At 46.1% G+C, this 13,994-nt stretch overlaps 1 protein-coding gene across 1 annotated transcript in view; it reads left to right on the forward strand.

Moving 5' to 3' along the window:
- Nucleotides 1-419: 419 nt before the first annotated feature.
- LOC132477412 (protocadherin-8-like) overlaps nucleotides 420-13,994 on the forward strand; it is a 39,130-nt gene continuing 25,555 nt past the window's right edge. Inside the window, 11 exon segments of the mRNA XM_060079773.1 lie at nucleotides 420-569; nucleotides 839-1,023; nucleotides 1,025-1,273; nucleotides 1,275-1,712; nucleotides 1,714-2,357; nucleotides 2,360-2,536; nucleotides 2,539-2,806; nucleotides 2,980-3,045; nucleotides 3,132-3,306; nucleotides 3,451-3,539; nucleotides 4,080-4,198. Coding sequence (XP_059935756.1) covers nucleotides 420-569; nucleotides 839-1,023; nucleotides 1,025-1,273; nucleotides 1,275-1,712; nucleotides 1,714-2,357; nucleotides 2,360-2,536; nucleotides 2,539-2,806; nucleotides 2,980-3,045; nucleotides 3,132-3,306; nucleotides 3,451-3,539; nucleotides 4,080-4,198 — 2,560 coding nt within the window.

Here is a 13,994-nt window from a genome sequence, read left to right on the forward strand (position 1 = left end):
CACCAAGTCTTCATGTATAAGTAATTACTGACATAAAAGGAGATGAAGGGGCTGTAATTTCATCATTAATGGCTTCTTTGCTTGGGAAAAGCTATTCAGAAATGATTACTTTGGGAAACAGTCCTTCTCTGATTAGAGACTGCCTGACTCTGGAGAAGTTGTTCCGCCAGAATCTTTCAATATAGGAAATGATAACCCAATATAGATGGATAACTGTGGGTAGCAAAGGATGCATATATGCATTTGTTTCAAAATGGTAAAGGAGAAGAGCAATTGTGCCTCTGTCAGAGGACTGTGTGTGCTCAGGAAGAAATAAAGACACTGCGGGTCCCCTGCGCATACTCTCAAAGTGAGATTCGGGCACACTAGCAAAGCAAGCAGGGTGCGTTTTTATAGTGTAAACTTCTGTAGGGATCTTAATGACCCCCTGCACTGCCCTGGCCACTGTTCAGCTCTCCAGGCCCTTCTGTGAGTTCTTTCAAGGGAAGAACATGACCCAGAGGCCGGGAGACTGTGGATTGGTCCAGATGGATGCTTATTTGCATACTCTTCCCTATGTAACCTCCCCGGTAGGGTTCAGAAGAAGCTTGCTTGGGCCCCAGGCAGAAAAAAGCGATTACATAGCAGAGAGGGTTTAGTGATCAAAAGTATTTAAGACGGCAAGTGTCTCCTGACTGTGCATTCAGGAGGCCTTGAGAAGGCTGGAAGTCTGAGCTCAGAGACTCGGATTGTTGGTGTTTTTCTTTCCCTTTGACTAACAGGAATGTCTCACTGGAGGCTCAGATTCCCCGCTGACACTTTACACAGGGCTGGACTGGGGTTCCTGTTGCTTCTGCAGCTGCTGCTTCTGGTGTCAGGGTCTTGCATCGAAACTGTCAATTTCCTCACCTTTGAGGAAGAAGCCCCCCGCACCTTCATCGGTGTTCTGTCGGACCACATCCTGTTTAATTACCAGCGCGAGGTGCCAGGCCAGTTCCGCCTGATTAAGTTCAACAGCTCGCTGATCCAGGTGCAAGAGGGCGACCGTGCTCGGAGACTTGGGCCTGGACCTCGAGCGGCTGTGCGGCCAGGCCTTCAAAGTGGTCAGCTTTTGGCAGGAGCAGTTCCGGCTGGTGCACGTGGAAGTGGAGGTGAGGGACGTCAACCACCACGAGCCACGCTTTCCCCGGGCCCAGATCCCGGAGGAGGTGCCTGAGGGCGCGGCCGTGGGCACGCGCATCCCCCTGGAGGTGCCCATAGACGAGGACGTGGAGGCCAATGGACTGCAGAGCGTGTGCCTGGCCGCACAGCCCCTTCCGCGTGGAGCTGCAGACGCGCGCGGACGGTGCCCAGTGCGCCGACCTGGTGCTGCTGCAGGAGCTGGGCCGCGAGAGCCAGGCCGCCTACAACCTGGAGCTGGTGGCCCAGGACGGAGGCTGCCCGCCGCGCTCCGCCACGGCCGCCCTCAGTGTGCGCGTGCTGGACGCGAACGACCACAGCCCGGCCTTCACGCAGGGCGCCGTGGCCGAGGTGGAGCTGTCGGAGGACGCGCCCGTGGGCTCGCTACTGCTCGACCTGGACGCGGCGGACCCCAACGACGGCCCCAACGGCGACGTGATGTTCGCCTTCGGCTCCCGTACCACGCCCGAGGCGCGCCGCCTCTTCCGCCTCAACCTGCGCTTGGGCCGCCTCACCCTGGCCGGGCCCGTGGACTACGAGCGCCAGGACACTTTCGGACGGGCGGGCACAGGACTGGGGCCCCGGGCCCCGCGCCGCCACCTGCAAGGTCATCGTGTGCATCCGCGACGTCAATGACAACGCGCCGGACATCGCCATCACCCCGCTGGCCGCCCCGGGCGCGCCTGTCGCCTCGCCCTTCGCCGCCGCCGCCGCTGCTCTCGGGGGTGCGGACGCGACCTCGTCGACCGGGCCCGGGACGCCAGAGGCCGGAGCCATCTCGCTGGTGCCAGAGGGGGCGGCACGCGAGAGCCTGGTGGCGCTGGTCAGCACCTCGGACAGGGACTCGGGAGCCAATGGGCAGGTGCGCTGCGCCCTCTATGGGCACGAGCACTTCCGGCTGCAGCCGGCCTACGCGGGCAGCTACTTGGTGGTGACCGCGGGGTCGCTGGACCGCGAGCGCATCGCCGAGTACAACCTGACGCTGGTGGCCGAGGACCGCGGCGCGCCCCCGCTGCGCACCGTGCGGCCCTACCTGGTGCGGGTGAGCGACGAGAACGACAACGAGCCGCTCTTCACGCGGCCGGTCTACCAGGTGTCGGTGAGTGAGAACAACCCACCTGGGGCCTACTTGGCCACGGTGGCCGCCAGGGACCCGGACCTGGGCCGCAACGGCCAGGTCACCTACCGGCTGCTGGAGGCTCCGTGTCCACCTACGTCTCACTGGACCCCGTCACTGGGGAGCTGCACGCACGACGGTGCTTTGACCGCGAGGAATTGGCTGAGCTGCGGCTGGGGCTGGAGGCGCTCGACGGCGGCTCTCCGCCGCTCCGGGGCCGGGCCGTGGTGCGGCTGCATGAGGAGGACCAGAACGACCACGCGCCCCGCCACTCGTCAGTGACTCAGCCCAGGCCCCTCTGCCCCGGGACGCGCCCCTGGGCTACCTGCTGACCCGACTTCAGGCTAGGGACGCGGAGCAAGACCTCAACGCGGAGCTGACCTACATCCTGCTCCGCAGCAACTGCGGCCCCGGGGCGCTAGCTCTACACCCGGCCACGGGTGAGCTGTCCCTGCAGTGCCGCCTGTCCCCGCAGCCCGCCGACCCGCTGACGGCGGCCGTAGTGGTGAGGGACGGAGGCCGGCCGGCCCGGTAGTGCACGGCCACCTTGCTCCTCGTGCCCGCGCACTCGGCGCCACCTGGCGGAGAGGTGGTGCTGGTGCCACGGCCGCCTCCGCCGGCAAACCAGGAATGGGAGGGACCCGCAGGACGGCGCACAGCTCATGGAGCAGGGCGTCACCCTGACCTCTCCGCGATTGTGGTAGGGGTTTTGACCAGTGGCTGCGGCCTTCCGCCGGTGGCCATCGTCACCGTGACTTGTTCCTGCTCAGGCAAGGCTAGGACGCGGAGGAAGAGGCTTTGTGAGCACAGACAACAGGTGCCATGAGAGCAGTGGCCAGACTTGCCCATGTTGCAGGACATCAGGGGCTGATCCTGGGAGGTTCGACCCAAGCTTCTTCGTGGAGACACCGCGGCTTTCCATTTCCTCAGAGGCGCAGGAGAACGAGTCTGCCGAGACTTCCCAGTGCGGGAACAGTGCGGTGTCCTTATGCCCCTCGCCTCCGAAGAGAAGCGGGATCCCCTGGGCCCAGGTAGCCCACCCCCAGCTCTCTTAGTGTCCTCGTTAGCATTCAGTAAATTTTCACACTGGGAGCTTTATGAAAATTCAGTGCCTGATCAGGTTTGGGACTTCAAGTAGCTAATTTTTCAGGACTTGTTTATTTTTTATTTGAGAGGAAAAATTCTCCACAGATGAGGGCAGGAGGAGGCCTGATGCTCATGTGTTCCTGGAGGTCCATGTCTATTCCTGCTGTTTCGGCCCCTGGTAACTTCCTTATGGGTCCAGCTCGGATCCCTTTCCGTCAGGGTTTAAATGGTGTCTTCCTGCAGCACTGCAGATGAGGGATGCTGTGCCTGCTCTGTCAGTTCTGATATCTAAGGGTGAAATATTATTAACTGCTGCTCTCACACCTCTTTTTTTTTTTGCGGTACGCGGGGCTCTCACTGTTGTGGCTTCTCCCGTTGCGGAGCACAAGCTCCGGATGTACAAGCTCAGCGGCCATGGCTCATGGGCTTAGCCACTCCGCGGCATGTGGGATCCTCCCGGACCGGGGCGCGAACCCATGTCCCCTGCATCGGCAGGCGGATTCCCAACCACTGCGCCACCAGGGAAGCCCCCCTCACACCTCTTTTTAAGCAGGGTTCCATCTCAGGTCCTTTTCATTCCCCATTCCTATGGGGAGAGGATAAATCTGCTGCAAGTTTAAGGTAATTGCAGAGTATTTATCATTATCTCTAAGCCATGGGTTTGAAATTTTGTACATTTTTATGGATAACAGAGTAGTTCTTTCCTTTTCACTTCCAGGACACATTCAAATCCAGATGAGTTTAGTGTGAGAGATAGTGGAAAAGGAGACAGTGAATTGAATGACGACAGTTCTGATTTCAAGAAAGCACCTTTTGGAATGATTGCAAAGCAAGAGGGTAAGTTCACACATGTGACTTTGAAGTTCTTGCTTTCAAAGCCATAATATTATATGCCCAAATGCATAATTTAAAAAACTAAACAAGGGGTCTTAACTGTACATTCATAGATGGGAGTACGCTGAGTGCTGCTGAATAGAGCTGATATTTTTGATCACTGACTATATAGCTGTTTCTATGTATTTGAAATACATTTATTGACTTATGTATTCCCCATGATAAATCTAATGAGGTAGGAAACTGAGGCACAGAGACTTTAAGTAGTTTGCCCAAATGTTGGAGTTAAGATCTTAGCCCAGGAATTCTGGCTTTAGATTTCCTGCTCTTCTTTTTTTTTTTTTTTTTTTTTTTTGCGATACGTGGGCCTCTCACGGCTGTGGCCTCTCCCATTGTGGAGCACAGGCTCCAGACGCGCAGGCTCAGGGGCCATGGCTCACGGGCCTAGCCGCTCCACGGCATGTGGGATCTTCCCGGACCGGGACACAAACCCGTGTCCCCTGCATCGGCAGGCGGACTCTCAACCACTGTGCCACCAGGGAAGCCCCAGATTTCCTGCTCTTACTCACCCTACTAAACTGCCTCTATTAATGCAAAAGATGAAAATACTGAAAAATCAGAATATTGTGGTTATTAATACTAAAATAACTTAGTGTCACGAGCACTAAGGATACTTCGTCCCTGTGGGTATTCCAGAAGGGAACAGCATATGAATAGGTAAATTTCATATAGGCCAGTATGTCATTTGCTGGGAACATATGGGGATAGATTTTTTTTTCTTTTTTTGATATTTCTTTTTAAATTTTATTTATTTATTTTTGAGGGGTATGTGGTTTTGTTTGGCTTTGCTCTGTTCAGTGAATCCTGCACCAATACAGCCTTATGCTATTCAGTCCATCTCCTGTAGTGTTGAGGTCAAAATCTCTGTAATGGTGTCTGGTTCTGGAACGGTAGCTCCTGTGGGGAAAGGCATAGTTAATTTTGAGGTGTTTTATGTTAGTCTCCAGAAAAGTGGGCATCAGATGTTTAGTCTCTCAAAGATGAGTCCTGATGGTGTGTCCTACTGATTCAAGTGCCTCTTCACCATCATAGATACTTTTGCCCACCCTATGTTTAGTTCCTTCAACATTTTTTATTTTACATGGTATGGCTTTTTAAGGTATCTGCATCCTGGTCCCCTTCTTCTGAATATTCTCTAGTTTGTATATATCTTTCCTAAAATGAGGCACTTAGAGTTGAACATAGTACTACAGAAACAGCCTCTCTCCTGACCTCCAAATTTGTGTACCTACTTGCTTCTTCCACATCTCCATTTGGGTGTTTAATGAGCATATCACATGTTCAAAACTGAACTCTTGATTTCTGTTCCCCAAACCCACTCTTCCTCTAATGTTTGTAGCTCTGGAAATGACACCTCTATTCACTTAGTGAGAAGACCTTTGATTGACAATATGGTTTCAAAGTAATTCCAATAGGATTTGCTGATGGATTGGAAGTTGTGTGTGGGAAGATACAAATCAAGAATGACACAAAGGATTTTGGACAGAGCAAGCAACTATCTTCATTGCTGCTGCCCTAGCCGGGGCACTATCATCTCTTGCTTGGACAACTGCAATAGGCTCCAAACTGGCCTCTCTGCTTGCATGGTTGCCCTCTTGCAGTCTGTTCTCCCTGCAGGAACTAGAGTGATCCTTTTACTTCATAAATCAGATTATGTTAATCAACTCTCCAAAGATTTCTCACTTATCCAAAATCCCTATCATGGTGTCCCAGTTATGAATGCTGGGTAACAAACTAGCCCCAAATGCAGCGGTTTACAACAATCATTATATTATGCTCATGGATTCTCTGGGCCATTTTGGACGGGACATAGCTTGTGTCTGTTTCAGTTTCTGAGGCTTTAGCTGAGAAGATGTGATGGCTGGGAGCTGGAATCATCCGAAGGCTTATTCAGTCATGTGTCTGGCATGGTATCTAGGATGACTGAAATTCTAGGATTGCAGACTTGGGGGTGGGAAGGGGGGCCACATGTGTCCTGTACACGTGACTTGATTCTCTCACAGCATGGCGGCCTCAAGAAAGTCACATGCCAGCTTACGGTTGCAAACATGAATGCTCCAACAAACAAGACAAAGACCCATCTTCTTTTATGACCCAAGCTCAGAAAGACATAGTCATTTCCATCATATTCTACTGGTCCAAGCAATCTTAAGTCTACCAGATTCAAAGGAAGGGGACAAAGACCCCATGTCTACATTGGAACATTATTAAAGAATTTTGAGGCCATGCTTGTAAACAAGCCACGCATGGCCCATAAAGTCCTGTATTATCTGGCTCCTGGCTGCTTCTCCCATCTGATTTCTTACCACTCTTCCCCTTGATAATTCAGGTCATTTTATTGGCTTTCTTGTTTTTTTTTAATTGACCAAGCATGTCTTTATTTCAGACCTCAGGGTCTTGCTATTCCCTCTGCCTGGTAAGCTCTTTCTCAAGATGTCCATATTGTTTGCTTTCTGCCTTCATTTAGTTCTTTGCTCAAATATCCATCCTCAAAGAGGTCTTCCTAACTGCAGATTGCTTCTCCCCACTGTTACTGCCACTCTCCACCCTGCTTTATTTTCCGTCATAGCATTTATCACTGCCTCATATTATTTTATATATTTGTTTGTTTATTATTTGTTCCCTGTTCCATGCTGATCACTGGCATCAAATGTGTACTAACATTTTTTTTACTGAATGGATGAATGAAGGTGTGGTCTAACCAGAATATACATTGCAACTGTATGACTATTTCAGATGATAATATCACATTTTATATTAGGGTAAAATAATGTTGTTTTTACAAGTTCCATTGTGCTGCTTTGTTTTGTGGAAAATTTTAGTGTCAGCTTAAAACTTGAAGATTTTACAGTAAATGTATCTTTCCAGATCATTTAATGCTAAATAAGCCTTTTCCAAAAAAAACAAAAAACAAAAAACAAAAAATCAAATTCCTGGAACTCCTACTGTTTATTCACTATTTAGGGAATTTCCAGCTTATTCTTGCCTTATCTCAGTTTCCTCTTTGTAATAATAGGCAAGCTCTCTAAATCCATGAGAGCTCAAGGTGTAGTTTTAGTAAACAATAATTTGATCAAGGCAATGTGTTCAGCATGAGAAAATACCATTTCTTGTGTCTCGGTAATAACAATCACATTTCCTCCTACCAGTATGCAACAGCTACATTTTATTTATTTATTGAGCACTTATACAAGTTTTACCATGTGCCAGGAACTGTTCTAGGTGCTTTACAAGTATTAACTCACTTAATCCTCATGATAATGCTATTAAGTAGGTACTGTCATTTAACACCATTTCGCACATGGGGAAACTGAGGCATAGACTTGTTGGAGTAATTTGATCACGGCCACCCAGCTGTAAGGGGTAGAGCTGGATTTCCAACTCTGGAACTCTGGCTTTGGAGTCCATGCTTTTAAAATGTTCTGCTGTAGCGTAGTTTCAGTAGCATTTTACACACTTATTTTATGAGCCTGCTGAAGATTTAGGACCGATTTACATTTCTGAGGATGTTTCTGTCTTTGACTTCATGAGCTGTTCTGATTTATGATTTGGTTTATACTTCAACACTCTGCTGCATTTTCTTGTAAAACTTTTAGTGTTGAAAGGATGCCACGTGGGTGATGGCAAGATACTTGAATTAGATGATGACAGCTGGAGATAAGATGTTTATCGCAGGTATTTTTAATTGTTTTTTGCATCTCACTTTTAATAGTTAACACAGAGGATGAGTGGATTAACCCAATAATCTTTTTTTTTCTCTTTTTAAAAAATTTTTGAATTTTATTTTATTTATTTTTTTATACAGCAGGTTCTTATTAGTTATCCCTTTTATACATATTAGGGTACATATGTCAATCCCAATCTCCCAATTCATCACAGCACCACCACCCCGCCCCCATAACCCGATAATCTTCAGAAACTTCATTTTAGACCGTAATTCTGACCATTTCTCCCACCAAACCTGTATCAGAGATTCTCGCAAATCATTTAATTTACTTGCTTGGATTTTATTCCCATTTCATTTCCTCAGTGCACCAGCAGGTGGAGGTACAAGTCATTGGTAGAAAATCCAGAGGAAGAAAAAATAAACAGCTAGAAAACCAGTCTCTGGACAACTGAATGCTGTTTGCATTTTTAAGTATATCGCTATGTAGCATTCTGGTTATTTAAAACTATTTCACTTTATTTCCAAGTTGTTTCAGATCATTCAGAACAAAAAACATTTAAGGATCCTGAAAGGTTAATCCAGGCATTTCATCACATCATGAAAACAGCTACAGGACTGTACTCTCTTCAAGTACCCGTTGCCCTCCCATTTCCCAGCTGAGAAATATGGGTTTCCAGCCAGAACACTAAGAACTCAAAGGACGTTATTTTCAAGCCTATGACTCCCCAAGTGCTGGTGGCCAAGTGTATATGACAGAGTTCAAAACTGCAGGCCAACAGGGCCACCTTCCACACTTCTTGGACAGAATGATGAATTAAATCATCCTTCAGTGGGTGAATCACCTTCACATGCCTCAGAAATAACCCCTTCATTCTGAAATGCTGCGAGTCATATAGACAGTTACATCTGGGGAATATACACATTTATGTTCCTGTCAAGTATTTATAAGCCAAGCTGCACCCACGAGCCTCCTGGTTTTGACAGACGTTTCCCTAAATTACGATAATAGTCAATGTCAGAGTACATGATGATTTTATATAATCCATGCTATTTTACCAAAGAGTTCTAGATGAGAGCCTTTTATTGCCACAAATATAATAAGTGAACATATATTTTATTTTCTAGGATCATTTATGAATGTAAATAAAATATTCATCTAGCTGTTCATATACAGTTAAGTGTTTACAGTTTTACTGGGAACATGATTTAACTTTGAATAACTTTAGGCTGGATGAAGAATCTGGACCTCAGCTGTAACCATAGGCCCAGTGGGGAGGAAGAAGAAGCTGTGGATGGGCACCACTGGGCTGGGGGAACCCAAACCATTTCTCTAGCCTAACATCTGAGAGGGTTGCCTGGTGCTTAGTGGGTAGAGCAGTGGCAGATTCTGGTAATGGGTGAAAACCAAATACAGGTGACTGGTGATGTTGTGCTTTTGGGCACTCAGCCCATTCACAGCCACAGCTCCATCTGAGGCAGGACTGCAGGGAGCAGGAATGGCAGGACCTAGAGAGAGTTTTAAGGCCTCAGTCATCTGGGTTAGAGCTCCCAACAGGACTCTTCCCCCTAGCTGTGAACAAGAAGCTAGGCAGACACTGAGGCAGAAGACCAGGGACAAAAGGAGAGATCAAATGCTCAATGCAGTTACTGGCAGGCTAGGTGAACAGCTGACCAGATCCAGGGGCAGCAAGGTTGGGTGATGGGATGGAAGGATCTGGATTATGTCTTGTTGGCTTCAAGATTGGCTCAGACCGTGGGAAGAATTGGGTCTGCAAGGGCAGGACGCTAGTATCTCCCCAACAGGAAGGGTCCGGGCTCATCAAGATCTGACTGGCAAGAACTGTCCACCCAATTCAATAATCACTCGCCACATGTGGCTGCTTAAATTTAAATGAATTAAAATTCAATACAATGAAGAATTCAGTTCCTTGGTCACATTAGCCATGTGTGGCTAGTGGCTATGGTATTGGGCAGAGAAGCTGTACAACCTTTCCATTATCACAGTTCTAGTGGATTTAGAAGGAGGGCCAGGCTGGAGGACCACGTCCACGGGCTGGACCTGTTGAGGGAGCCACTGACCCACCATCGTTGCTCGGCACATTTACAGGGTGACTGTGTTTTCGTTGTTCTCCACGCTTCCCTGGCTCATGACATCAGTCTTTTATTGGTTCACAGAAGTATCTAAAAATGGGTGGACACATTATATTATTTATTATAAAATATTTGAAAAATGTTTAATGACAAGAATTCCGGGAATTCCCTGGAGGCCCTGTGATTAGGCCTCCTCGCTTCCACTGCCGGGGCTAGATTCGATTCCTGGTCGGGGAACTAAGATCCCACAAGTTGTGGCAGTGCGATGTTTAAAAAAAACAAACAAAAAGAATTCCCAATACTACATGGTTTTCTGCAGGCAGAAACTAATTTCTAAAGGCTCCTCTGCTATTCTAGCTAGCACCTTAAATTTGTAGTCCTCATATTCAGTCCTATAACCTTATAGATTTTGCAGCAATGGTCATGATAAGATCAACCTGCTGTTATTCCTAAACTTGCCCAAGAAGTAATTCAGCCATTTTCATGATCAGTAATTCATTCTTTACCTACGCTCAGGTGAGACGCTAGAAAGTCCTTTGAACTCCTTTGGCTGCTGGGCTTCCATAGAAAATCACTGCTGTAGAAATCGGTTTCCAGGTCCTGTGGTGTCTTCAGAGTTAGTATGTGGCCCCAAGCATCAGCTTTCCAGAATCGGTGGTCTAGGCCCCAGCGAGAGTGGAGCAAATATAAACGAGTGTACCTAAAATTACATGAGACATACCTTCAAAGTGAAATGTACACCCATCTTTTGGTTTACGTTGAATAGTATTTCAACTTCATTAGAGTAATTTGTTATGTAAATGAATTCTATGGGAAACAATATTTAGAAGCTGAGAATCTAAAATTTTCCCTCAAGTTTATAAACATAGGATTAGATGTCTTTGTTTTTCTTAAAACCAGGTTCACATGCATTTGTGATGTTAGCTTCTACCTTAAGTATGATTCCTCAAGCAATTTATAACTCCTGAATCCTGCCTGTGGACGACTGCATTCTCAGTGAGAGACCACAATGGGAAACATTTATCAAATGCTCATTGTATACAAGGCTCCATGCTAAATGCTTTACATGAATTATTGTATTTATACCTCATAATTATCCGAGGAGGTAGTTATATTATCATCCCCATTCTATAGATGAGGAAATGGAGGTTTAGAGAGGATGATTTGTTTGAGGTCATATAGTCGGTGAAGGAATTACGATATAACATTAAAGTACATAAATTTTAGGTTTACAGCTGGATGGAATTTTATATGTATACACTCATGTTACCACCACCCAGATCAAGGAATAGAACATTTCCAGCTCCCTTGATGGCTCCTTTTCATGCACCTTTCCCAGGCAATAACTCTTCCCAGAGAAACCACTATTCAAACCTCTTTCACCATCTGACTTTTTCCTGTACTTGAACTTTACATAAACGGAACAGTACAGCCTGGCTCACAGTTATGTCTGTGAGCTTCATCCATGCTTTTCATTCTTTCTCACTGCTGTGTAGTATTTGATTTGTGAATTTGCCACAATCTATTTATCCACTCTGCAGTTGATGGTCATTAGGGTGATTTCAAGTTTTTGGTTTTTGTGAATTCATTTACACATTTTTTGGTGGATGTAATGCTTGCTTCTGTTGGCCATATACCCAGGAGTAGAACTGGTGAGTCAAGAGTGATGATTTTGTAACTCTATCATATGATCCTGCAATCCCACACCTGGGCATATATTCAGAGAAAACTCTAATTCGAAAAGATACATGCACCCCACACCCCAGTGTTCATAGCAGCACTATTCACAATAGCCAAGACATGGAAGCCACCTAAATGTCCATTGACAGAGGAATGGTTAAAGAAGATGTGGTATATTTATACAATGCAATATTACTCAGCCATAAAAAAGAATGAAATAATGCTATTTGCAGCAACATGGATGGACCTAGAGATTATCATACTAAGTGAAGTAAGTCAGACAAAGGCAAATATCATATGATATCACTTATAGGTAGAATCTTAAAAAAGATAAAAACGAACCTATTTACAAAGCATAAACAGACTCACAGACATAGAAAACAAACTTATGGTTACCAAAGGGGATAGTGGGGGTGGAGGAGGTAAATTAGGAGTTTGGGATTAGCATATACACACTACTATATATAAAATAAATAAACCACAAGGACCTATACTGGATAGCACATGGAACCATCCTCAATATCTTATAATAACCTAAAATGGAAAGGAATCTGAAAAAGAATATATATACATATGTGTATGTGTATATACACATATATATGATAACTGAATCACTTAGCTGTACACTTGAAACTAACCCAACATTGTAAATTAACTATACTTCAATTAAAAATGAATTTTTGAAAACCCAAACAAAAGGATGATGGATCTAGTATATGAACCTCAAGTTTCCTGACTCCAGTGTTACCCATTGTACACCACCCACTACATCAATAACAGCTAATATTGTCTGAGCGCTGTCTATAATGTGCCAGGCACTCTGCGAAGCTCTATTTTTCCAAGTAGGCTCTTGATAAAACTGAGAACTTTTTATACGCTTAACTAATAACCACAGGGGAGGTTTCACATTTGTTCAACAAATAAGACAGTCTTTTAAATTAACATTAACTAGCTGATATATTACAATGTATGTGGAGCACTTAGTAGCTTCTCTCTGTAAAGACCATCGTAATATCCATCTTTGACAGACTTATTTTGCTCATGGAAATGTATACAGTAAAAGTAGAGGTAGCAATTGATTATGAATTTACTTGTGTACTGTAATTAGCTAAGGAAGAAACAAATCCATTTAAAACCAATTTCCATAGTCTACACAGGCACAGGAATTGATTGCAGACTTAAATTTGCTGAATAAAAAGTGAAGCTAGCTAATCTCAATTTGTATTTCGTTGAGCAAATGTCAGCTATTGATTTCTGTGGCTGACTACTGGTGAGGCTATGTGTCTGTCATGCTGTAAAGGTGGCACAGCACCATCACTATGCAGTTTAATTAGGTGTGGGCTGGTCATTTCACTTGCTTGAGGCAGATGAAGTATTTAGCTGTAGTGGGAGGAGAAACTTCAGCCAGCTGCCTGTCCTATCACCCTCTTTCAGACTCTTACTCATCTCAATTTAAGGTCCATTGGTTCCTATTGTTGGATGTTGTACAGAGGAGCCTTTTTGTAATGTGGTGTCAGAAGCTTGGACCAAGACTGACTTAACAGGCTAACTGAATTCTCCCAAGCTTTCTTGAACTCTTTTTTTTTGTTTGTTAAATAAATTTATTTATCTTACTTATTTATTTTTGGCTGTGTTGGGTCTTCATTGCTGTGCACGGGCTCTCTCTAGTTGCAGCGAGCAGGGGCTACTCTTTGTTGCCGTGCGTGGGCTTTTCACTGTGGTGGCTTCTCTTGCTGCAGAGCACGGGCTCTAGGTGCATGGGCTTCAGTAGTTGGTACACATGGGCTCAGTAGTTGTGGTGCACGGGCTTAGTTGCTCCACGGCATGTGGGATCTTCCCAGACTAGGGTTCGAACCCGTGTCCCCTGCATTGGCAGGTGGATTTTTAACCACTGCGCCACCAGGGAAGTCCCAGATTGCCCACTCTTGCCACTTTTTATTCAACATAGTTTTAGAAGTCCCAAATATATGACTGGACACCATAAAACTCCTTGAGGAAAACATAGGCAGAACACTCTTTGATGTAAGTTGTAGAGATAGTTTTTTTTGGATCTGTCTCCTTCCTCAACTTACAATGGAGTTACATCCTGATAAACCCTCATGATCACGTACATGGCTAACTGGGAGCTGCACCTCATTGCCGCTGCCCAGCAACATGAGAGAATATCTTACTAGCCTTCAGAGTGGAAGTGAAACAGCAGCTCTCCTCAGAACTCAGTCCACCAGTTTCGCTTTCTTGAACTCTTGACAATGCAGCATTACGTCTTAGGGTAATGACTTGACCCGTATATTACAGAACAGG

This window comes from Mesoplodon densirostris, chromosome 17 (assembly GCF_025265405.1).
Source record: "Mesoplodon densirostris isolate mMesDen1 chromosome 17, mMesDen1 primary haplotype, whole genome shotgun sequence".
Lineage (NCBI taxonomy): Eukaryota > Metazoa > Chordata > Mammalia > Artiodactyla > Ziphiidae > Mesoplodon > Mesoplodon densirostris.